The following is a 25,248-nucleotide window of genomic DNA, read 5'->3' as shown; positions in this document are numbered from 1 at the left end:
TTGATCCTTGCCTCTTTAATGACACTTGCTCTTCTTCTCTCCCCTCTCTCCAAGACTTCGCTTTACTGTCAGCGAACGATACTCTATCCTCTCTTTCCTCTTCTATTTCCTCCTCCCTTGATCAACTTTACCCCCTTTCTCTCTTCCGCCCATCTCGGAAACCCTCTCAACCTTGGCTCACTCCTCAACTCCTCTCTATGAGGCGCCTTCTCTGACGTCTAGAGAGACTCTGGCTCAAAACCCCCTCGCTTTCCAACCAAACCTCCTACTTCTCTTACTATGCTCTCTGACTCTTGTCTTGCATCGGCTAAACGCTCCTACTACTCAAACCTTCTCCACTCGCAAGCCTCCCACCCTCGTCGTAGCTTCCAAACTCTCTCTCGACTCCTCTCCCCTCCCACTCCTGATCCCTCCTCCACCTCTACTCTTTCTCCCTCTGACTTCGCTAACTTCTTCTCCTCCAAGATCCTTACCCTTCAGCAAAAAATCAACTGCTCCTTGGATCTTCCCTCTACACCTCCCTCCCCCCCTCCTCCATCATCTTGCATGTCCTTCTTCTCACCCATCTCCCCTTCTGAAGTCTCCACCCTCCACTCCAAAGCACACCCCACGTCCACCCCAACGGACCCTCTCCCTTCTCTTCTTATCCCTAAGATCTATCCTCTTCTTATCCCCTACCTTACCTCCTTCTTCAACATCTGTCTTTCTTCAGCTACCTTTCCCTCTGCTTTCAAACATGCCACGATCATCCCTATTCTGAAGAAACCTTCTGCTGATCCCCTTCTCACTTCTAACTTCCGACTCATCTCTCTTCTACCATTCCTCTCCAAGCTTCTTGAGCGGCTCGCCTACTCTCAGCTCTCATCCTTTGTCACCAATATCTCTCTCCTACCCCCCCCTCCCAATCTGGCTTCCGTCCTAAACACTCCCCTGAACTGCTCTCACCTATATCCTTAACTCCCTCCTCTCTGCTCAACATTCTAAGCAATCCTCAGTCCTCATTCTTCTTGACCTCTCTGCTGCCTTTGACACTGTCGGTCATCCCCTTCTTCTCCAAACTCTTTCTTCCTTTGGGTTCAAAGACTCCGTTCTCAACTGGTTATCCTCTTATCTCTCTTCCCGCTCTTTTTCTGTTTCCTGGGGCGGCCGGTCCTCTCCTACCCAACCTTTAGAATACGGCGTACCTCAAGGTTCGGTACATGGACATTTCCTTTTCTCTCTCAACATCTCCCTCATAGCCCTTGTTATCTCCTCGTTTGGCATCTCCCATCACTTCTATGCTGACGACACTCAACTCTTCCTTTCTTTCTCCTCTTTCTCATCAGACCTTCACCAAATACTATCCTCTTGCCTTACTGCCATAAAAAACTGGATGTCTTCCCACTTTCTCAATACTGACAAGACTGAAGTCATGTTCTTCCCTTCTAACTCTCTCCCCCTCCCTCTCCTCCGCCTTTTATTCACTTTCCTCCCTCTAATCTTCCAATCTCTCTCCATGCTCGTAATTTAGGCATTCACTTTGACTCCACTCTCTACTTCTCCCACCATATCTCTCTCACTGTCGCTATCACCTCTTCAATATTCGCAAAATCCGTCCCTCCCTCACCTTCCATGCTACCAAACTCTTAACCTCCTCCCTTATCTTCTCCCGCCTCTTCTACTGCTCTTCCTTATTCTTTGGACTACCTACTTCTCATCTCGCCCCCCTCAAATCTATCTACCATTCTGCTGTTCGTACCCTCTGTCTCCTTACCCCAGTGACTCCATCTCTGGCTCCCTCTCTTCCCTTGTCTGGCTTCCATTTCACTCCCAACTTAAATTTCACTTTCTCTGCCTCGTCTTCAAATCTCTCCATGGTCTTGCTCCCCCTTATCTCTCCTCCCTCTTCTCTTTCTACTCTCCCTCTCGTTCCCTTCGGTCTGCGGACCATTTCCTTCTCACTGTTCCCCCGGCTCCTTGTGCTCCCTCCCGTTTCCGCTCTTTCCAACTCCTAGCCCCTCTGCACTGGAACTCCCTTCCTCTTGCAATCCGCTCGATCACCACCTTTTCCTCATTCCGCACCTTCCTTAAAACTCTCCTTCTCCATTCTCCCCCTTGAAACCCCTTCCCTCTCCTCCCTCACCTCCCTCCTTTTCCTTCCCCCTTTGACCACCTCCCTCCCCCTCCCTTACCTCCCACCCTCACCTTCCCCCTCCCCCTCCTATTCCCCTTCACCCCTGCCACCCGCCCCGCCCTATTCCACTACTCCCCCTATTCCCCTCAGTTAATTGCTCTTTTTGCTGTTTTGTTGATTGATTCATATTGTTATTTGCTGCTACCGTTATTGTTTATGTTTATGTATCAAGTTGTTCAACTGTACAGCGCTTTGGCGTAAAGCGCTTTATAAACCAATAAATACAAATACAAATATTGCCGGTCTTGTTGACAAAGGTCATACAGCCCTGTTGCTGTTATTAGATATATCCACCGCGTTCGATTTTGTCGATCACCAACTTCTGGCAGATAGACCAATCACAATCGGTAAATGTTCATTTGAAGCATCAGCCTGGTTCAAATCATTCTTGGGCCCACGGAACATGAAGGTAACAAAGGATAACGCCTATTCTATGGCATCCCTATTACTATGTGGTGTTCCGCAGGGCTCATGTCTTTCGCCTTTACTCTTTAATATGTACTCACGTCTTCTCTGCGCTCTTTTGTCAGCTATGGGCATTTATTTCGCCAATTATGCTGGCGACATGCAGATTGTCATCAAACTTACTGGTGAGTATTTAAAAGATGCAGAGCATATTAATTACATCTTTGCCGAAATTCAAAAGTGGTTGGCGTTAATTTCTTTAGCCCTCAATAATGCCAAAACTGAGCTGTTGATCTTAGGTACCCAGCAGAGATTAAAGAAACTTGACACAAAATATGACAACTTTTTGATTGGTCAACATGTTATTCCTGTATCTAAATCTGTAAAAACTCTGGGGGTCTTTTTTGACCCTCAGCTATCTTTCATCCGTCAGACCAATTACCTTAAATCCTCTTGCCATTATTATATCCAGCTTTTATGGCAGATACGTCCATATTTGTACAAAGAAAATCTTGCTCTGATCGCAGCTGCAATTGTAAACTGTAAGTTGGATTACTGTAATAGTCTGATGATTGGTACCTCGCAGGCCAATCTTAAAACCTTGCAGGTCATACAGGATAGTGCAGTACGTGCTGTAATGGGCCTCAAGCGCAATATGCATGTTTCCGATGCCAGGCCCAGCCTACATTGGCTGCCAGTGCAACAGCGATTACAACATAGGTTTAACCATTGTGTTTAAATGCCTAAATGGTAAAGCTCCATCTTATCTTACTGCTAGGCTAAAAAAGAAACTAGTTACCCGTCCTCTGCGCTCAAGCAGTAATATTGTCTTGGGTCAACCTCCATTTACCCTGAAAAGATTTGGAGGTGCAAGCTTTGACTCTTGGGCACTGGCTCTATGGAATTTACTTCCCAAATTTCTTGCTAATAGTGATTCCTTGTTTATCTTTAAGACACAATTAAAGACCTTCCTGTTTGACAAAGGTTAGGACACATCTGTTCTTTCGGTACAATGCTTTTGCACTGAATCTTGTATCCCGCCATATCTTACCATCATTTTGGCCTCTGTAAGTACTGGATTCTCGCGGTTCTTTGTTCTTTGGTTCTCTGTTTGTCTTTGTTGTCTGTCTCCTTTCTTCTTCTGTGTGCGCCCTGAGGCCTTCGGGTTAGTGGCACAATACAAGAAGATAGATAGATAGATAGATAGATAGATAGATAGATAGATAGATAGATAGATAGATAGCACTTTGTTAACGTCCCAAAGATTGTAAGTCTGATGCCCTTAAGCAATCTGCAAACGAGTGGTGCTTTCCTGCTGGGATCCCCTGAATGAGGTCATGACCGGCAGAAATAGCTGAGTGGTAGGCGTTAACTGTCCTGTAGGCGAGACCTCTTTCAACTAAAGATGCCAGGAAATTCTGAATTTCCTCTACAGGTGCTGAAACTGGATGTGAACCGCTCCTTCGGCACCAGGCGCTCCAAGAGTTGTAATAACTCTTGAGGGTATCGGGGGCCCAGCTTTCCTCGATGAGGCTGACCACCATGCTTAACATGCCGGGAACTCTCCATCTTGACCTGAAATCCTCCAGGATGCTAACACCAGTGATCCGCTGAGGAGAAGGCGGTGACGCTGTCCTGACGGATCCGGAAGGAGATCTGGAAACTGGGGTAGAAGGATTGGAAAATCCGAAGAAAGTTCCAGAAGAACTGGATACCAGGTCTGAGAGGTACAGACAGGGGCTATGAGGACCAGATCTGTATGCTCCTGACGGCCTTCGCCAGGGTCCTCGCTATCATGGTAAACGGGGAAAAGGCATAATGGATCCCCTGGGTCCAATGCTACAGAAAAGCGTCTGTCGCAGCTGCTGCCGGATCCGGCCTCCAGCTGTAAAACACAGGTAGCTGGGTGTTTAGTCGGGATGCAAAGAGGTCTATGGACAAAGGGCCCCAGACTTGTTGGAGGTGGAGAAAGACTTCTCTGTTGAGCCTCCAGACGCTGAAATCTGTAGAATGGCGGGAGTGCCAGTCCGCTACCACGTTTGTGAGACCAGGGAGATCCTCTGCTGTGACTGAAATTCGATGCTCCAAACAGAAATGCAAAAAGTCCTTGGCTAACTCCGCTAGAGGTCTCGATTTGGTTCCACCCAGGTGATTGATGTACCTTACTGCTAAAAATGTTGTCAATTTTTAGCAAGATACAACAACTCGCTCTGCCTCTGCCAAAAAGGCACACTGCAAAAGAGCCCACAAAGAGCTCCAGGCAGTTTATATGCATCTCCAGCTGCCTAGGAGACCAAGTCCCTCCCGTGGCGACAGAGCCGCATCTCGCTCCCCAACCGGACTGACTGGCGTCTGATTCTATGACGATATCTGGGGTGGATCCGAAGATGGCTGTGCCATTACAGTCCTCCATGTGACAGCCACCAGTTCAGCTCTGTTCTCGCTGAGGGCGAGAGTGCCAGACACAGAGTAGGAGAGGCTCCGTCTCAGGTGCTGACCCTTGAGCCTCTGCAACGGTTGGTAATGAAGGGGACCGGGAAAAATTGCTTGAATGGAAGAAGATAGGAGGCCTATTACCCTTGCTAATTCTCGAAGAGATATGAGGTCCCTCTGCAGGAGTCTGCGAATCTCCCTCCGAGTCGAGTTTATCTTGGCCACGAGAAGATAAAACTGTGAATTCTGGGTATCCACCACGAACCCGAGAAATTCTAGATTCTCGGATGGAATGAGGATCGATTTTTCCCAATTTATGAGGAAACCAAGACTGTGTAGCAGGTCGATGGCCAGCTTGACCTGTTGCTCTATCAGGGCTTGAGAATGTGCCAAGAAGATGATGTTGTCTAGGTAGACTATCAGTCTGACACCTTGCTCTCAAACAAGCTATTACGGGCCTTATGAGTTTGGTAAAGGCCCAAGGTGCTGAGGAGAGCCCGAAAGGTAAACTTGTGCACTCCCAGTCTTGGTTTTTCCAGGAAAACATGAGATAGCTTACGTGGGCTTGGTGTATGGGAACTGCGAGGTAAGCGTCCTTCAGGTCCAGGCGCACAAGCCAGTCGTTCGGTCTCAAGATGTCCCTGAGCATGTGAATTCCTTCCATCTTGAAATGATAGTAGACAATGAAATCGTTGAGAGCCTTTAGATGTATTACTGGAGGCACTTTCTGCTTCCTGCGAACCAAAAATATAGGGCTGAAGAAGCTGCCTTAGCTCGAGCAGGGGCGAATCGCCTGCTTTAGGTATAAGCTGCATATTTTGCTGTCTAGCGCTATCTCGTCTGCTGTTGACATTATTAATGGAGCGGGGCGACCAGCCTGATAGGGTTCAGCAAAAAACTCTGAAGTGCAGGCCGCGCGCTACGTCCCTGACCCAGGCATCTCCTGACAAGGAGTCCCATGCTCGCGCAAAGAGAGCTAATCTCCCCCCTATGGGCGTCTGCGGCGCGGGCCCTACAATGGGTACACTGACCTGTGGATTGTTCTTGGGCTTGGTATCTCGCTCCTCTTCTCCAGCCACGACCTCTTCTCCGCCATTTTGAGGGGAAGAAAGTGTCAGAGCGGTCCTGCCAAGAACTGTGCTGATCCCTGGCGTGTTGAGGCCTTCGATCAAATGCGAAGCGAAGTTTTTGCTACAATGTTTGTAGCAAAAACTCTTTTGATGAAGGCTTGAGCCTTGTCTAAAGCTGTAAAGGTGCTGACAAACTTTGACATCTCCTTCATGAATGGGTCTCCAAAAAGCAGACCTTGGGCTGCTGCTCCTGATTCAGTGTCTGCTAGGTCGCCTAGCTTAGCATCAATTTTAAACAAAATGCCCTTACGACGCTCAGCCCAGATGGCACAACTGGCATTACCCAGTAAACAGAGTGCTCTTTGAGCCCAACCTGAAAAGATCACCGGGTCGATGGAGTCACCAGAATCAATGGGCGCTTCGGCCAGGTCCGTGATCTTCGCTAGGGGATCAGTGACTTCCAGGACCCTGTCCTGGCAGGACTTCCAGGCGCGGTCAATGCCCTTCTTTGGGTTTATAATATATCCCCCTGGTTAAATATAATTTGGGGTTCAATTGAGGCTCTTTACTGTCTACGGAATTTATGCACTTTTGAACTAAGTTAGGCACATTGCACTTTTGCTTACATCCTAGGATGTTTAGTAAAATAATATGCACTTTAACTAGATATGTTTAGTATCAATTATATGTTTTTAAGCTGTTTTTAATTGTATGGCAATTGTACATGTGTTTATTAAAGATTGATTGAATATATCTCTATGATTCCTTGACCTGATCTGTCCCCATATTTAGCTCCCTCACAGTGCGCAGCTTATTCCATTGATTGATTCTATGGTTCTATTCCCATGAACTTCCTTTTTCCCCTCTGGTGGGTCTGTCTTACTTTGGTTCTCCCCTGGGTTCATGGTGTTGGGGACGCCTATTTTTGATTATATACTTCTTTGGGTCCTTGACATTCTTTCCCAGAAAGGTAATCATTTTGGAGTCTAACTCTGGAGTGAGAGCTACTTTCCCCAGAATCTCGGGATGGGGCATTCTGCTCTCAGCCTGGCTCGGACTTCTTTATCCAGAGGCCTGCGCAGCCTGTGCTTGATGTAATCAGTTGTTCTGGATGACGGTTCCCAGTCGGTAGATCTGGGGTGCACAAGGTCTTCCGGAGTAAACATTCCCCTGGAAGGAGATTGTTCCCCGGGTTACCTTCTTGGGGATGGGGACTGCCGCAATCCCCGAAGTTGATGGTTGCGACCCTATGGTTTGAGTGTCCTCCTCAGAGGATGAAGGGGATTGATCCCTATCATAGACCCCTCTAGCTTCGTCGTCGGTGCCCTGTCGGTATCCCTCTGGGCTTGAGGTTCTAGTACCCCTGTTGTCTTCCTCGGGGTGAGAGGGTCCATCAAGGGAAGGGGTTTCCTTCCTGTTCATAAAGGCCTTTTTCAGCCTGGAGAAGGCGTCTGAGACGGCAGCAGTGGCAGGTTCTTGCTGGCTCGGGGGGGGGGGGGTCAGAGAGTCTTTGCTCTTGTGAGCCGGAATACATCCCCCTTTACTTGAAAGATGCTTTCTCTTATGTGTCTTCTTTCTCCCAGGCGGGGAGGTCTCCTGGAGATGCTCCTCCATACTGTCTAGGCGCTGCTGGATAGGCAGGAGCATCTCGGACACGGCCTTCTTGATGCTGTGGTCTCAACAGAAGATCCCAGTACCTTTTTGAGGCTGTCTGCCATTGCCACCTCATCAATCTGATATGCTTCCTCCTCATTATCAGACCAATCTTGGCTTGTCTGAGGGAAGTATTGAGCTGCTATAATGTTGAAATCTGATTTCACCTTTCTATCACACTTTTAAAAAAAATGTTTTAATATAAATGTCTTGTGGGCAACAGACCGCCTTCTCTCAGCCCACTAATGTGTTAAGAAAAAAGGGGAAAGTTGTGTAGAACTCTAATGCTTTTTCCTCCTTGAAATGATAAATCCTCCTTCTATGGAGATTATCTTCTGTGTTCCTTTCCGTGTTTTCTTTTTTTTTTTAATGCAGAAATGAGAAGAAAATGGGAAGAAAGGGCTTTAGAATGCTGTAGCTAGCGTTACTTATCTCTTGCTGTGAGCAGCAAAGAAAGAGGAAGTTACATCATGTCCAGGACTGTTTGTATGGACAGCTACATGTTTATTGGTGGACTGAGGTCACGTGTTGGTGACATTTGCTGAACTTTATTAGAGTCTCCTGGGACATGGAGTTTCTCTAGTTCTTGGAACAGTTATAGGCTAATGTTTCTAATGTTTGTGTTTTAATGCACCTGTTGCCTGTCACGCATACCTTTGCTCTCAGTAAGGTGCATAAAAACCTACTGCTGAGCGTTCTGTTTATGAAATAATAAAAGAAAGAGAAGCATAATGTGAACCTCCGGTCTTGACATAGAATTGACTGTCAAAGAATATAGTTGTTGTAACAAGTTTATTGTTAAATCATAAGTGAATCTAATGGGCCGACGTGTTTCGAGAACTGCTTCTCTACTTCATGGCTCTCAGTATTTATAATGTAGCTCTGCATAAACAATCATAACAAGGTTTCTAGTAAATGATGTTTGTATCGTGAAGAATTTCTACATGATTAATCTGTTATTGGCATCTGCCAATCAGTTACATCTGCCTTTGGCAGTCACACACCTCATTATAATGAAAATCAAAAAGATTATAAAGTATCCAAAAAATAAATAATCAATGCATTTAGCTATCATGAACATACAAATCAATATGCGCATGCGAGAGGGACAATGAACAAAAAAGAACAAATGTTAAAAATGGATATTCACTTGGTCGGGGACATTCCATTAATGGTTGGTTTAGTATTCTCAATCGTACAAATCATCTCCACCGTGAGTAGAGTCTCTCTCAATGTGATTCTCTAGAACCGTCTTGTGCCCGAATGCAACCGGAGCATAACAACCTGTATTTTCATGTCAATAAGGGTTAAGCCTTTAGTTGGGTAGAGGTGGTATATTATCACCTTGAATCTCAACATAACATAACAATCTGTTACCAATGAGAGTGCATGTTTAGCTCTAACCTGCGTATTCTAACCTCCACCATCTAGGAGCGCAATAAAAGGTCCAAGTTTTGGAATCAGAAAATATTTGTACTAACCCTATGTAGGCAAATGACACGTTACGTGACTGACTTCTCAAAATAAGTATGCTGTACAGGAAGGAATCGAAAATGCACGTTTCCGATTATATGGGAAATTCCAGTGAGACTGGTTCAAATAACACTAGCGGAATTTATTTTAAGCACTCGCATTTATATTTGCCAAGGTAATTAATGAGTCTGGGCATTCATTCGCAAGTTTATTGTTAAGGAAAATTATCGAGAAGGTACATTGTGTATCTCTTATAGTAGTCTTAATTCCATAGTGCCCTGTTCAGTGCGTGAAAGTAAATATCCAGTTACGATATTTAAAGTGTGGATTCCGACGCTCAACCTCGTGATAATGTAAAACTGAAACAAATTTAATATGTGAATTAAAAATGCAACGTGGGCATCAGCGTTATTCTATGTTGCTACTGTCAACTAATTCAAATGGAATGCATCGACCTGACGTCACATATTCTATCACATGTGGCTATGTTTCCAGTTATTCTACTGTCGCTTACCTGATCTGAGGATAGTCCGGTTTCCCTCGGTCTTTCCCTCATTAAGCAAGCGCACTTGCTGCAAGCGCATGTTAAATGTTAAAAAGTTTCTGTAGTTGTCATAGGAACGTGTGTAATGGGTAGCGAGGAAGGACTCTTAACATTGTGTTCTTCCTTGCTGAGATAAATGGGCTCCATCATAATGCCCCCTCTTAATATTGAAAAATGTGCTGCAAGATGGCGGTATCTGATGTCCCTTGATAAGATATTACCAAAATTAATATATTGTTCTAAATTCTGTAGCAAAACGAAAAGGTGATGGCTGGAAGGTTTTGAGTACATCATAACCACGGGTACAGCCTCTGGCCAACCCTCCAGACCATTGTTTTTCAACCCGCCAAGCCATTACAGAAGGGGAAAAACCATATGCAAATCAGGCTTGGTCCTACCCGAAAAGGGGCAGTCCAGCCCAAACTGCTATGTCACATCCCTTCTGCACAAGACCACAAGCATCCCCAGACATGTTTTAGCCTTGTTGGGCATCATCAGTGAGCAGTATCTTGGGTCTCTAGGCCCGGCAGACTCAGGACCCATGTCTGGGCATACCCGTCCCATTTGGGGTGACTTTAGCAAAACGAAAAGGTTTAAATTCTGTGCCACATAATTGATGGTGTGTATAATGGGTTGCAAAAAGGTGATCTGGCCAAGTCTGGCGGGTAAACAATCCTATGCATTCTGATGCGATAAGGACTTTCTGGAATAATTAGCCTCGATTGGTCCCAGACACAATTAAAATAAAATGGGTTCCGTCAGTGCGCTAGAGAGGCTTTAAAATGGAATCCTGAAAATGACTTCCTCACCTCTTCTTTGGCGATCGTCACATTTATTCCTGAGAAGGAGCTTCAAGTGAGGCAAGGACACAGCCGCTAGGAACTAAAAAGAGGACTAGCAGTCCATTAAATTCGTAAAAGCAATATCGATGCGGTCCGTAGTAAAAAAGCACAATAGAAACAATGCAGAGTCTAAATTACAGAGACACAATTAAAAATAAAATGGGTTCTGTCAGAGCGCTGGCGAGGCTTTAAAATGGAATCCTGAAAATGTTCTACGTCAGGATACCAGGGGCATTCTCTCCCTGGCCGTCTCCAAGGAAGCGCAGGAACTGTGGCGCTGGGCCTTTGGACAAGAAATGTTCCTCGTTCCCCTTCACCTAGCAGGAGTCAAGAACGCTGCAGACTTCCTTAGCAGGGAGTTGTGCTCCTGCCAAGAGTGGGAACTTCGGCAAGACCAAGTGGACCACATCTTAACCAAGTGAGGCAAGCCCCAGATCAACCTATTTGCACGGCCAAATACCAGAAGTTCACAAGCAAATTCCATCAGCCAAGGATCCTGGGGGACATGTGCTCTTTCCTTTGGGAAATGATGGTCCTGTAAACATTGCCTCTCCTGCTACGAGTCATCAACACACTCGGACAGTGTCAGTGCAGGATGATACTCATTGCCCCGGCATGGCCGAGCCAGATTTGGCACCCAGACCTTCTCAGCCTGTCCGCGTCGCTGCTGATCAAGCAGTACTGGATCTTCTCTCCAGAGAAGGAGGCGCAATCCTGCATCACAACCCAGGATCGCTCAACATGAGGGCTTGGCTCCTGCATCGCTAGAGTTTGGAGGATATGAGGTTCTGGCGGACTGCAGGGAGGTCCTTGCCAAGGCCAGGGCATCGTTGACTCTGAAGTGCTACAGTCACAAGTGGAAGCATTTTGCTACATGGTGCCGGTCGCAGAAGATTTACCCCTCTGAGGGTCACGGCCCGCAGATTCTTCCATCCTTGTTCTCCTTGGCCAAGGCCGGTCTGGCGCATGCCTCTATCAAGGTACATCTGGCGGCTATCTTCAGCTACACCAGGTCTCCAGGAAGATCTTCACTTTGGTCTCATTGACTTGTCAAGGAGTTTCTCAAAATACTTTTTTGATCTTTCCCGCGAGTGAAGGCTCCTTCCCCGGCGTGAGAACTTAACATGATGCTTACGAGGCTCATGGGGGCCCCCTTCGAGCCCATGCAAGTTCCTCTTATGGAAAACAGCCTCCCTGGTGGCCATCACCTCTGTAGGAGGGTAGGTGAGATACAAGCCCTGTCCTGCAAACAGCCATATCTGACGTTCCACGAATCAAGGGTGGTGCTCCGGACACACCCCTCCTTCATGCCAAAGGTTCCATCGGAATTCCACCTCAACAAACCTTTTGATGTTACCTGTTTTTTTCCTGAAACTTTCGTCTCTGGCTGAGAGGGTTTTGCACTTGCTGAATGCTGCTCGTGCCCTGAAATTCTATGTGGTATGCACAATGAGTTTTCAAAAGACTTCACAGATGTTTGTGAACTTTGGTCCTGTGAACCATGGGGAGGCTTTTTCCAAGGCTTCCATCTCAAGGGGGCTGTCCGGCTGCATCATGCACTGTCATCGGTTGGCAAACCGACCGCTGCCCGGCCGTCCGAGAGCCCATTCCACCAGAGGGATCGCTGCAACGACGGCGTTCCTGGCCGGTGCTCTGGACATCTGCAGGGCTGCTACGTGGTGGTCCACTCAAACCTTCACAAAGTTCTACTGCGTCGACAGGGATTCAAGGGAGGAGTCCAGATTTGGCCAAGCATTGCTACGCAACCTGTTCGCCTGAGCTATGTCTGTTCCAGAGTTAAGAGTGTATTGCCTCTGTTGAGCCTTGCAACCTACCGTGGTTGCGTAATGTTGTACTGCTGTGTATTAGTTATTCATGAGCATGGGAATCCATGCCAGAACCATTCTGGAGAAGGAACAACTTACCTGTAACTATTGTTCGAGGGGATTGTGTCCTCCAACGTATTCCTCATCTATGACCGGTAATCACCACAGCTGTGCTGATTACCTGTCATAGATGTGGAATACGTCGGAGGAACATCCCATTGAAAGAACGTTACCAGGTAAGAAAGTCACTTGTTCTTCTCCAGCATGGGTCTGGCATGGATTCACATGCAAACCCTCCCGCCTTCCCTTTCTTGGTCATACTGCCACTTTTTACGTGCTTACCAAATCTGAAAATGGCTGCCAGAGGAGGGCCTTAGTTAGAGGGCTGTCATTGGCTTGGGGCAGTATAACCCAGAGGACAGTGATTGGTTTATGGAAGAAATACAGTTTTTTTCTTTTACCGAGGATTCCCAGCCTGACGACAGGGAATATTCATGAGCATGTTAATCCATGCCAGACCCATACTGGAGAACAATAGTTACAGCTAAGTAACTTGTTCCTTTTCGTAGTTTACAATGCTATGTGATGCCACTTCCTGTTTTGTCAAGGGATGATAGATTGTGTTCCAACGCTTGCCGTGATGTCACTTCGGGGTGGGGTCAAATGGCATCACTTCCTGTGATGTCATCAAAAGTCAAGGGTGGTGGGATCTGACTTCCACTACCCCTCGCATTTTGGTGAAATTATGTCCCTGTCATCCCTCACCAGAAGGTTATGGAAAAATCCACAGCAGGTGTTAGTAAATTAGGTTACTATTTGCAATGGCTTTCTACCATCGAAGGCATTCAACACTAAGGTAGATTGTGTGATGCTTTATTTTAGGCTATAAGAAAGATAAAAAAAATCTTGTTAGGGCGAAAGACACATTCTGTATAAAGAAAACCAGTTACAGCGGCTCACCTCTAAAAATATCTATAACACAGAGATGTGTAAGTACACACATTGGAAGTCTATCCCTATGTTTGAAGGATGTCACTACTTGGAATACAATGTTAGAATGGATGCAAAACATTATTAACAATGTGTTTGCCTAACCTTTTGCTGCATTAACTCGCCATGTTGACGATCCTGATTTTAAAGGCTTAAAATATGTTAGCCAGATTCTTGATCTCCCCTTTTCTTCCTCGCTTCCAGATTTCTTAGATCTATGTCTCTTCCCGCAGAACATTGCTGGTAACCATCAATGCCAGTGTCATTCCTCTGTCATACTTAATGCAGCACACCATTCCCTGTGTTGGTCGGTCTCCATGCTATCTGCGTTGTCAGGTTTTGGAACATTCCTTCCCCACCCCAAAACATGTTCTTTAAAGCCCCTCATGCCACCATCTGTTCTTAAAGCGCCCCTCCCCGCAAGGTAGCATTTGTGTTTTAGTGGGCACGGGGTTTGGGGCTGCTTCACTCTCCTTTCCTGTGTAGTTGAACACCACAGTGCACTTGCACCCACCAGCATTCAACTTGAGAATAGATTTCTGACTTCTTTGTTATATGGGCTGGGTCCTAATCTATTCAATGAAACCTAGCAGAGGAATGAAACAAAGGGAGAAAGCAAGTTCGGCCACAACCGGGAGGGCTCCTCGAACCTGCAGTCAAGATTATTAGCACTACACGAGAAGGAAATTTTGCCAATTGGCCCCTACTTTAAAGACACAAGCAAACTGTTGCATAATGACACTTGAGGTCCTAAGTTCTCGTTAACTGACAAATACGCAAATAAGACTACTTCTTATTATATCATTAAAATTGTTTATTCTGATAAAGATCCATTAAACAAGCACAGAATACACACAATATAAAAAGCAAAAGGAGAATTCATCATATCAGCTTTATTTCAGTAAAAATACTATAAAAGCACATACAAACAATGCATAAAATGAAGCTTAAAATCGTACAATACATATACAATACTAAGCGTTCGTGCAAATCAGCATATTAAACATATACAATACTTTATATCAGTTATGCAAGTTAAAGGCATAGGACAAAGTTAAACTAATCAGTCTACAATGCTTCCTATAGTTAATATACTTTATGGGCAAAATACTTACAATGAACAGCAGTCCTACGCCAGTGCTTCCATGGAACGTTTTCTCCTTAAATAGCTAAGAAAACCCAAAGAAACAATATATGTGTCGGCTTGTAGTAAAAAGGTAAGGGACGGAGAGCATTGAATAAATCTTGCTTGTGTCAATAGGGGGTTAATTGTCCTCTTCCTAATTTCCATATACCAGGGACAGAATGTAACAAAATGCAAGAGGTCCTCAGTTGCATCTTCACAGCACGGGCAAACTGGATTCTGGGCGTAACCCTGCCAATTCTTTGTATTGGCACGCAGCAGCAATAAATCAAAACGTGCTCTTGTCAGAATCCAGCAATCTGCTGGATTATTACTGTATGTCAGGAATTATTACTGTATGTCAGGAATCTAAGTGATTTGCCCGTGGCTGAAACTACCGCGGGCAAAACGTTTGCATGAGAAAGGTGCGAACTACCAAACGTTTGCACCTTTCTCATGCGAACACACATACATACTCACACCCACACACACAACACACCCATACACCCCACACCCTCAGCACACCCTCAACATAAACGTAACCTTCATCGTCACGGTGGGTTCCTGCAGCGCCAGTTCCCTTTCACTTCCGTGATCGGGAACCGGCGCTGCAGGGTCCTTTTCTTTTTTTTTTTTTTTTTAACGGAAGGCTGCGGGGTTGTCCCCCGCAACCCCCATTCACTATACCATGAAGTGTATTGAGCGGGGCGATGCAGAGGACACCCTCGCAGCCCTCGTTTTTTTTTTTTACCATGCTACCACCAAACTTTTGATGTTCGAACCTTTGGTGGTAGCATTTTTAGAACTTTTGGTCATTGCGACCATTTATTTCCGGTAAAATCGTCCTATACCGTATGTCAGGTAGGGCTGTAAAACATCTATTTTTGACATAGTATGCTTTCTGTTTGAACCTAACAGCAGCCCCATTGATTCACATCTGACCTTGATGGAGTCTTGTATGTGCTTTATATAGCTATTCCTACCCCCGCATGGACAGCCAATTCACAGGACATTAGAGGTTGGGAATATTAGCTTAGCTTAGACTTTCATGTATGAATTTTAGCCACGGTATCCTCCTCCAAAAGGAGGATTAGAACTGGTGATACAATCATGATTCATAAACGTCTGTTAGATATACAATACATTTTAAAAGAAAGCATGTCAATCTTATTATATGTATAATCCAAATTATATTAGAGCCACGTGTCAAACATTTTTGCAAATAAACATTTGAACTATGTCTTGTAGGACACTTATTGAAAAGAAAACAACTGAGGCAAACTGAAAATAAATGTTGCAAGCTGGAAGCTTCCAGTTATATTTTCCTAACTATCTCCAGATTTATATTTTCGGCACTAATTCTGATGAATGAATGTAGTATACAAATTACTGGTGTACCTTTTGGAGGTAAAATGGGAGCAACATTAAGCCAGGCAGCACTTATGTTGTCTTTATTGGTGGAGCATGCAGCATCCCTTCTGCCAGTGCCTAACTGTAAACACTGCCATCACCCTTTGGATACTGTTCTCCTTCAAGGTTTTGTTCAAAGTGTGTTTCTTTAGCTACTGTTTTTCTTTGGTTCTATGCCAGGGAAGCACATATCAAGTGAGCAAATACATTCCTTTTTATTTTTCTTCATTCCTCAGGATGTCGAAGAGATAAAGATGGGTATTACTGGATCACAGGAAGAATTGATGATATGCTCAATGTTTCTGGTAAGATCTGGGATGTGATTGTACTTTAAAGACCTCTGCTGTTATTTTAATACTATACACTGAATTCGGATTACATCTCGATAGGTGAACAGTTTGTGACAATGTGGTTTAATTTGAGTAAAGATGTATAATATTTGGGCTACATATTCATTATTAGTATTAGGTTATTATGTTTTTTTAACGAGTACTGATTGGTTGAGTACAGCACCTTTCACGCTACCAGGCAGATAATGCATTTTAGCAAAAGACAACCACACATAAATCATCTTTAGCAGAGCTATTTCTATCTCATAAGCTTTAAATAAATTCAAAGAGTGGATTTCATTATGACATAAATCTTTGATTCTAAATTGTGTACTAGTGTGTCCTACAGACCAGGCCTTATTCGATCACATGTTAAGATTAGCAGACAATCCCAGTAACAAACAACAACATTGGGTGTACATAGCTTTGCTATAAGCAATATAGTACTCTGGTCTCTGCACAATCCACCTAAAAAAATGTGAGTGACAATATCGCAAAGCCCTACTCTGCCCCCCAACCCTTTATACACTACCTGTTCTGCGGTTCTAGTTCGGAACCGCCACTGGGAATGATTGTTTCACGTCTGTTTGGCCATATGGGGGGAACACTTACAATTACGCCTCCCCGAACTCCTATCAAAAGCGAGTTATTGGACTCAGGCGCGCAAAAAGATCACACATAAACTATGCATTATCATAAAACAAATGGCTCCTCGTTATAGGCCCTTTATTCACTATATATATATATATATGTAAACACATGGAGGATGGAAGAAACTAGCACTCCATGCACGAGGTCTTTAAGTCCCAAAAGGATGAGAAAAAAAAAAAACTCGAATCCAAGTAGGAAAAAACGAGTTTAATGGAAGGTAAAAAAATATATATACACGGCAACAACACACAGCAGACAAAACAGGACGCCTAGGCAGTGTCCTTAACGACGCGTTTCGCGCTTCCCTGAGCGCTTGTTCACGTTAGGAGGTCGTGTAGAAAATGAAAGTAGATATTTACAAGTTAGTCCTTTTTCCATGTTGCCAACCGGCTTAAGCTCATAACCTTGCACGCCACCATGGCGGCCATTTTAGAGTGTGGTAAAAAGCTGCATGAGTCATAGAGAAAGCATGTTAGACCCAGCAAGAAAATGCAAAGCACATTGAAAACCAACATTTAAATATTCGAAATATACATTGAATAAATGTAGAAGGCAGGCAATATAATAAATGGCAATAACATTTGTTGTACAGGAATAAATACACATAAGCAAGAGATGTAAATTCATACAAAGTCTGCAACTAGTGCGCAGCTGTGGTATAAAATGCAAATAAGTTCCTATAAAAGCTAGAAAGCTAGTCGTGCCAAAAGCTAACAATTATAAATACAATACTGTATATATATAAAGTGCAAGTGCAAGTATATATATATATATATATATTCAGTGAAAAAACTTTGTTAAAGGGACGTTATGGTTCCAAGTAAAACCGAAAAACCCTTGAAATTCGCCAGTTATGGTAAGCTAAGCAACCATAACTCGCGCCACCACCGTGCACTGCTAAGCCTAACACCCAGGACATCAAAGATGACATCACAAATGTCATTGATGACATCACTGATGACATCACATGCGCATTTACACCAAGCACTGTTTTTGATTAATAGAACATGGGAAAACAAACTTGAGAGAGTGGTAATACACCATGTATTTGGTTTGAGAAGGATGGATGGACAACCCAGGGAAGTAGGAGAGGGTGTCAAGACGCCAGGTATTTCGCTTTTTGATGTTGGGGGTGGGAATATGAGATGGGTAATAGAGGGTGGCTGCAGGACGGTTCATTTTTGCTTTTGGATATGGGGATAGCTGCCAGCCCGTGTAGTGTATTCGTCCCTCATTTGTATTTATTTGAAGAAAAGGGATGTCAATTTACATCAGAAATGACTTTTAATAACACATTTACAGATGGCAGAGGCATTCCCTCGGAAGGGTACCTGTACAATAGCACCAAGATGAGAACAAGTGGTGAAAAGTTATAGGTTGTGAACAGAGTGGGACATAGACTGGGGACATAAACAAAGATAAAATAAAATCTAAAATGCAACTGACTTGCAAAGGGGGGAGGGAGGCAAAGTGCTTCAAACTCAAGAGGATTTCCCTATAAATAGACAAAATTGCATTATTATGCGGCACTGGTGGGAGTAGTGGGGTCAGGTAGAGAGGATAAGGACAGATCAGGGGGAGCGCCCTATTTGTCAAATAAGTTAAGGTTAAGCCAAGCTTTTTAGTGATCCGCCGTCTGTTTGGCTTTGATTGTAATAGTCAGTGAGTTCCAATGGTGCTGGGCAGTAGGGAGGGATAGTGGAAACACAAGGAGGCATAATGCGTGGCTTGAAACAGTGATGTGGATTTCAGAGGTACAATCAGAAACGTACTGAGGTGGAAAACTATTGATAGCATTGTAAACTAGTAGAAGGAATTTGAAAAGGGAGCGGTTCTGCATGAAAATTAACATGTCTTTTCAGAATCGGCCCTGTGGACAAATTCTGAGAGACCATCCTATTCTGGTAAATGGGGAAACACTAATGTCTAGCCACACTTTATCTGGATAGTTTGACTGAGCAGTCAGGCTTAGACTTGGGAAGTGTGAGAGTAGTAACGGGTTCAGTTAAATGCACAAAGAGGGCTCAAGTTAGGTAGAATGTATACAAATATGGTTATTTATTTAGGCCTTAGACTAACTCAAAGCAATGTAACACCACAGGTAAGCAATACACTAAACATTTATTATATATATAGGTTCACCTTTGGTCTGCTCTGCCATTTATAACGTACCTATACACAAGTGTTTCAAGGTGCAATATAAATGCCTTTAGAATACAGTTAGATTAGTTTCAGAATGCTTTAGGATAGCAAAGCAAGTGAATACAAGAACCAGTTAGAGAACTACTATGAGGAAAGTAAACAAGTTAGAACCACTCTACCAAACCTTAAAATATAAGTTACTACACCGGAACAAGTATTTCCCTAACTAGGAAAGATGGGGCCTATTGCTCTAGAGTCACAAGTCCTAAACCAGTCCTCTTCTGAAGGGAAGGAGTCTTTTTAAGCTTGTGAATAAGTGCTGGCAAAGCCAACAGGCAGTTTGTAAGGGTCTCAAAGTTAAGAAATAATTAAAGAAAAGTTCTTAGCCAACCCTCTGCCAATCCAACCAACTTAGGGGAAACCCAGAAGAGGATTTTTGAATAGAACTCCACTGATCACAGACCGGCAAGGGAGAGGTAGAGCAAATACTTTATGCCTGTTAAACATGGAGTTAGTGGTGATTGGAACATGTACGTTTACTCACCCTCTGCACTACATTCACTGAGGGTGCACGCTACAAGTTGGTGAAATTGGTGGGCCCCCTTATCTCGTGCCTTGGTTCCACTGAAGGTGGTCTCGGGTGCAGAGGTCACTTTCTGCTTCAGATTTTGGGTCCAGCTAGTTAACGGTTCTGTGCTCCAAAGGGTTGGTTGTGGGAACTAGGCAGCTGGACACCTCTGCTAGGCTGAAGAAATGGTCACCAGTCCGGGGTGAGGACCTCAGAGCACCACCAGGGCACGATGCAGACGGCGCTCAGCGATGGCCACTCCAAAAAAGTGGTGGAGGTCTACCCTTGTGGTGGGAACAGAGACTGGTCCTGCAGCGCCACTCTCCATGTTGTAGAACTGCAATTGCAGTGGGGAGGCTTCTTGTTTCACAAGTGAAGGATCTGCAGAGTCCCAAAACTCAACTCAGGACGGTGACATATGCAGCGAGGTAACACAGGAAGAAGCTGGTCAGCCCACAGGATGGTTCTGGGGCGATTCCGAAGGCTTCCAAGGGCCGGATACTCAAGAAGAGATTGTACTGGTTGTTCCTGCCAGTCTAGCGGGCAAAACACTGATGAAGGCCCAGGGCTTTGCCAGGACAATTGAAGAAAGCAATGCTGCCTGACTTTCCAGTTCTTCAGAAGAATGCTCGATCTGAAGAATGGCGGCAGGAGTCCTCCCTTTATCCAGGATTCAAACTGCTCCTGGGTCCACCAATGGTAAGGATCTTCACCATTCAAACTGGCAGGGTCTGTCCAATCCTGGACAGCCTCTGGCTACCACATCGGCCCAGCAACAGAGATACTGTGGCATGGATGTGGACTGGGACCAGACAGTCCCAGTCCCATATCAGGTGACAAACCCATCCTGCCACTTTGCCTGTAAAAGCTGGGGCTTTCCCTGGGAAAGAGCTTACCTTATTTGACAAATCCAGCCCTGTGAGGGCAGGAAGAAGGCCAAACTACAAGCTGGCCAAAAGGCAGGCAACAATCTTATGGCACCACCATTTTAGCGTATATGGTACTCTAAATGGCATTAAGCGTTTAAATGCAAATATGTACGAGACAATCAAAACTAAAATGTTAAAGTATCTGCTGCCACCAGCTCATCATGCAAGCAACCACAAAGTCACAGATCTCAAACCTATGGAGACACAAAGTTTCTCTACCTCACTTCACTGTAAGGTGACATGTGTAGGGAAAAATAAACCGTTTTGCTGCCCTGCTGGCCTTGAGGACTGATCAGTGCCTCCAAAACAGATGATCTTAGCAAGGCAAGTGAAATGAAAAGACTTCACTTGCCTCCAAATGTCAGAACAGGTAACAGACAATAGCAAAATGTTAGGGTGTGCCATTGATGTCTATGGAGGGAAAGCAGCCAAAAGAAAATCTTTTCTAACTGTGAGCCAACCAGCATGGTGTCAGGCGGTAGATGTGGGGGAGGATTTGGGTAGGTTGGAGAGATTGCGGGTAGCAAAGTTTTGGACTTTGTCTAGTGGAAGGAAGGTGTAGAGAGTAAGGCCAAGTATTATGCTTGATTAGTAGTCGAGATTGCTGAATATGGAGACTAGAGTTTTTTTCGTAAAGTGATAGGTAAGAAATTGATGAATTTTCCAAATGTTGAGAAGTTTAATGAAGCAACAGAGGCGGTGGCAGTGATGAATTACTGAAGTCGGAGGGTGCTATCAATGGGGACCCGAAAGTTGCAAGCCTTGTGGGAGGGATCAAATAGGTCAGGTGGGAAGGAGATTGGAGAGGGGGTGGGTAGGGATGGCATTGGAAGCCAGGAGAAAAATGACTTCCTCTTTTGAAGAGTTCAGGTTCAGGCAGCGCAGAGCCATCCAGTACGGATTGCAGTGTGACAGTTGCTAATGAGTTCTAAGGTGGCTGGGATGAAGGAGTGACAGGTGAAAACGTTTTGAGTGTTTTCAGCAAAGAGGTGATCATGAAAGCCAAAGAAAGAGAGCAGCCTTTCTAGGGCAGACTCATATAGGATTAAGAGCCGGTGTCCAAGGACTGATCCTTGGGGGACAAAACACAGAGAAGTTATGGGTCAGTGGTTTGCGAGTTCAGGAAGATTTGAACAGAGCAACATTCCAGATAGGAGGGAAGAATCTTTGCAATAACTTCTCCTTTAGAGTGAGAAGGAGAGAGGAGTGGTCAACAGTATCGGAAGCGGCATAGAGGTCTGCAAATGATTAGTATTGAAGATAGTTTGAAGTGGTGAGAACGTGAGAGAAAGTTGGAGAATATGCATGAGTGCAGTCCCGATGGAGTGTTTACTATGGAAGCCAGATTGTTGTTGATCTTCAAGGTCATTATGTTCTAGGTCCTTAGTGATCCAGTTGATGGCCATCTGCTTAAGGACCTTAGGGGAAAGGGGAAAGCTGGGGGTTAGCTAAGCGGGATGTTTGAGTTAGCAGAGGCCTTCGGTACCAGACCTTTTACTCGACCGAAACTACTTTTTGCTACAACTGCTGGTAATTAAGTGGTCACCAGTTTAGATCGTAGTCCTTTTAAACAGGTTGAACTGTCCAACTGATAGACTTTTTTGTGATTAGCAGGCCCACAAATCAAGAAGGTGAGAAGAGAGCTCTGATGGGAGGGTGTTGGGGAATGCATATTGGGCGGCATGCATGCAATTTGGGAAGGGGGCTGAGGTAGAAGGGTGAAACGTATGGTGGGGAATGCTTGCAAGGAGTTGAGGGGGTTTGGTGTGAGAATGTATGGTAGAGTAAGCTTGTAATGTGGGGGATGGGGCAGCGCTGGTGGGACAGGGGTAACTAATGGAGGTAATGGGGGAAGGGTGGCAAGGGTTGGGGCAGTGAAGACATGGTGAAGCAATGGAGGGGGTGTATGAACCGTGGTTCCAGGGGGCAACCCCCTGAAAGGAAGAGGAAAGGGACGGGAGGGTGTTGGGGGACAGGTAAAAAGGCTTTCCACCACCTTCGGTCGAGCAATATGAAACTACTCATAGGGAATAATAGGGGGCGTGCCGTTGGGATCAGGTAGTAGACGATCAAGCAGGTTGTACTCTATAAATGACAACCAAAGGGTTAGGACAATTGCAGATTTGAAGGAGACAGAGAAGAGTCCATAGTTGCCAACAGGATCCTTTCCAATCTGTAGGATTGCACCAGCGTCCTAGGTCACACCGCACTTTTGTTGTGCTAGTGGAGCAGGGCTAATTAACAGGAGGAATAGGGGCAGGGGTGGTAGGAGTTGGTGCAAAACGTGGGTGGTGGTGTCCAGGTGGAGCAATGGGGGGGTCATAGGAAAGGGTATTAGAGGGGGGCCCACCAGAAAGGTAGCCAAAATGGAGGGTGTTTGGGGAAATCTATGAATGTATGGGGTATTCTTGCAAGGTGTTGAGGGGGTTGGGGTGGGAAAATATATGGTGGGGTATGCTTGGAATGTGGGGATGGGGTAGGACTGGGGTAACTAATGGGTGGAATGTAGGACGGGTGGTAGGGTTTGGTACAGCACATGGTAGTGGGTGAAGCAATGGAGGGGTGTATGAAAGGTGGGTCTAGGGTGGGTCCCCCTGAAAGGATGACAAAAGGGAGGGAATGGTTTTGGGGGAGAGGTAAAAGGGCAGAATTGGAGGGGTTTGTTTTGCAAGGGGATGAGCAGATGCATATGTCAGCCACCTTCGGTTGAGCAATATGAAACTTCTCATAGGGAATAATAGGGGGCATGCAGTTGGGGGTCGAGTAAAAGATCATATTGTAGTCTTTAAAAAGACACACAAGGTTTAGGGCAACTACAGAATTGAAGGAGGCAGAGAATAGTGCAGAGAGGTTGGTGGACAAGGTAAAGGGGAACAAGTGGAGGTGGAGGGATTTGTTTTTCGGGAGGGGGCCATCAGTTGCATATGTCAACCACCTGAAGTTAAGCAATATGCAACTGTTCATAGGAAATAATGGGGGCCGAGCAGTTCTGGTCAACTAAAAGACCATCCTATCATATTGTAGTCTTTAAAAAGACACACAAGTTTTAGGACAATTGCAGAATTGAAGGAGGCAGAGAATAGTGCAGAGAGGTTAAAGAGATCAGAGAGATATGGCTAAGTGATGCCAAGTCGTTTGTCTTAATGCTAAGACAGTTTGTGAAGCAAATGAGTCGATAAGAGCTCAAGCTGAGTTAGAGCTGCGAAGGATGGGTGATCATTTGGTAGGATAGGCCAGGGGGAAGCATTTGAGAGGAGAAGGGTTTGGAGGGAGAGGTGGTGCAATGGGAGGGTGGCAGAGGGAGAGAAAGGAGTGGTGTGATTGTTATGAAGTTTGAGAGGTTTTTGAGGGAAAGCAGTGAGGAAGTCATTAGCAGAAATGGAGGATAGTGGTTTTATAGGTGTGAGCACAGCTTGGGGGTAGATCAAGTTTGCAGGGGTGTCTGCAAAGAGAGGAGATAACTTTTGTGAAGAATACATAATGAAAGGCAGAAAAAGTACAGTCAATGGAAGAGGCATGATTAGGGACAAGAGACTGGAGAGAGGTCCTCTCGTATTCAATGTTATAGAGTGATAGAGTCCTGCTTGAATTTCTCCTGGTCATAGAAGAGTGTAGAATAGGGACCTTGATGTTAAAGTGAACAGTGTAATGTTTCGAGGGAGAGGGGTCAATTGAGAGGTGTGAGGACGAGCATGAAGTGGAGGGAAAGATGAGATCAAGAGTTCCCACCAGAGTGGCTAAGCTGGGAGTAGAGGGAGTGGTCAGATAGGATGGGATTACGTTCAAGGGAGGTGGCTGTGGAGGATTTGGGAAGGTTTCTGTCTCCCAGCATGACAATCAGGATTTTGTTATCCAGTTATTCAAGGTGAAGATGAAAGTTCAGGTCAGAGAAGAAGTTGAGAGGTCAAGCGGGACCAATAGAGATTCTGAACTGGAGAGGAGTAGGAGCAGGGAGTTGAATTATGGCATACACATAAGAATATGTGATGTCAGTGGGGGAGCAGGGAGACAGTGGTGAGGGCCTTATTAATAGGTAACACCAGACCCCCACCCTTCCCAACATATCAGGGATAGTGGGAGAAGGTAGCAGAGTCAGTGTGGAGAGCTCTTAGTGTAGTAAATTCATGAGGATATCCGGGTTTCTATGATATGTGATGATTCACAGGATCTCGCCACTTCTCCCCAGAGGGGAGCCCTTCCCTGTGGGGCTAGGGAGGTGAGCCGCTACGCAACATTCCCCCTAGTGGTGTAAGCAGGGTTTCACTGGGAGAGACTCCCCTCTTGGGGAAAAGAACTCCCGTTCCATCAAGGAACTCACAAAATTCCTCTATGAAGAACCATTGAAACCATCAAGGCTTCAGGAGAAAATTCCTCCACAAGTCAGTGTTTTTATTGTACTGTCACACCAACTCATCATCAGACAAACACAGATACACACATACTGAGGAGAAGAATAAGAGGATAACAGAAATAAAGATGACCCAGTGGTTGGCAGCCAACCTGTTACACATTTCGATTGGTGGTCTCTCTGGGCTCGTAACCGCTTCTGCGGTATGCTTCGGAATAGTACTTCCAAGATGGTTCCTCATTATAATCTCCAGGTGGAGTGCAGCGGTCCAGTCTCTGCACGTTCTCCCTAGACGCAAACAATCGCTCACGTGATCCTTTATCCGGAACTGAAGCCGAG

The 25,248-nt window shown here is 45.2% G+C and overlaps 1 protein-coding gene across 2 annotated transcripts in view; it reads left to right on the top strand.

Annotated features, from left to right (window-relative positions):
* The window catches only part of ACSS2 (acyl-CoA synthetase short chain family member 2), a 948,517-nt gene that overhangs the window by 808,168 nt on the left and 115,101 nt on the right, over positions 1–25,248 (top strand). For both annotated transcript variants that reach the window (XM_069652109.1, XM_069652108.1), the window contains one exon: positions 16,179–16,247. In XM_069652109.1, coding sequence (XP_069508210.1) covers positions 16,179–16,247 — 69 coding nt within the window. The remainder of the gene's footprint in view (positions 1–16,178; positions 16,248–25,248) is intronic.

This window comes from Ambystoma mexicanum, chromosome 3p (assembly GCF_040938575.1).
Source record: "Ambystoma mexicanum isolate Mex_15411 chromosome 3p, UKY_AmexF1_1, whole genome shotgun sequence".
NCBI classification, from domain to species: Eukaryota; Metazoa; Chordata; class Amphibia; order Caudata; family Ambystomatidae; genus Ambystoma; species Ambystoma mexicanum.
Note: the sequence above shows the minus strand (reverse complement) of the source record. Positions and strands in the feature narration are given on the sequence as shown.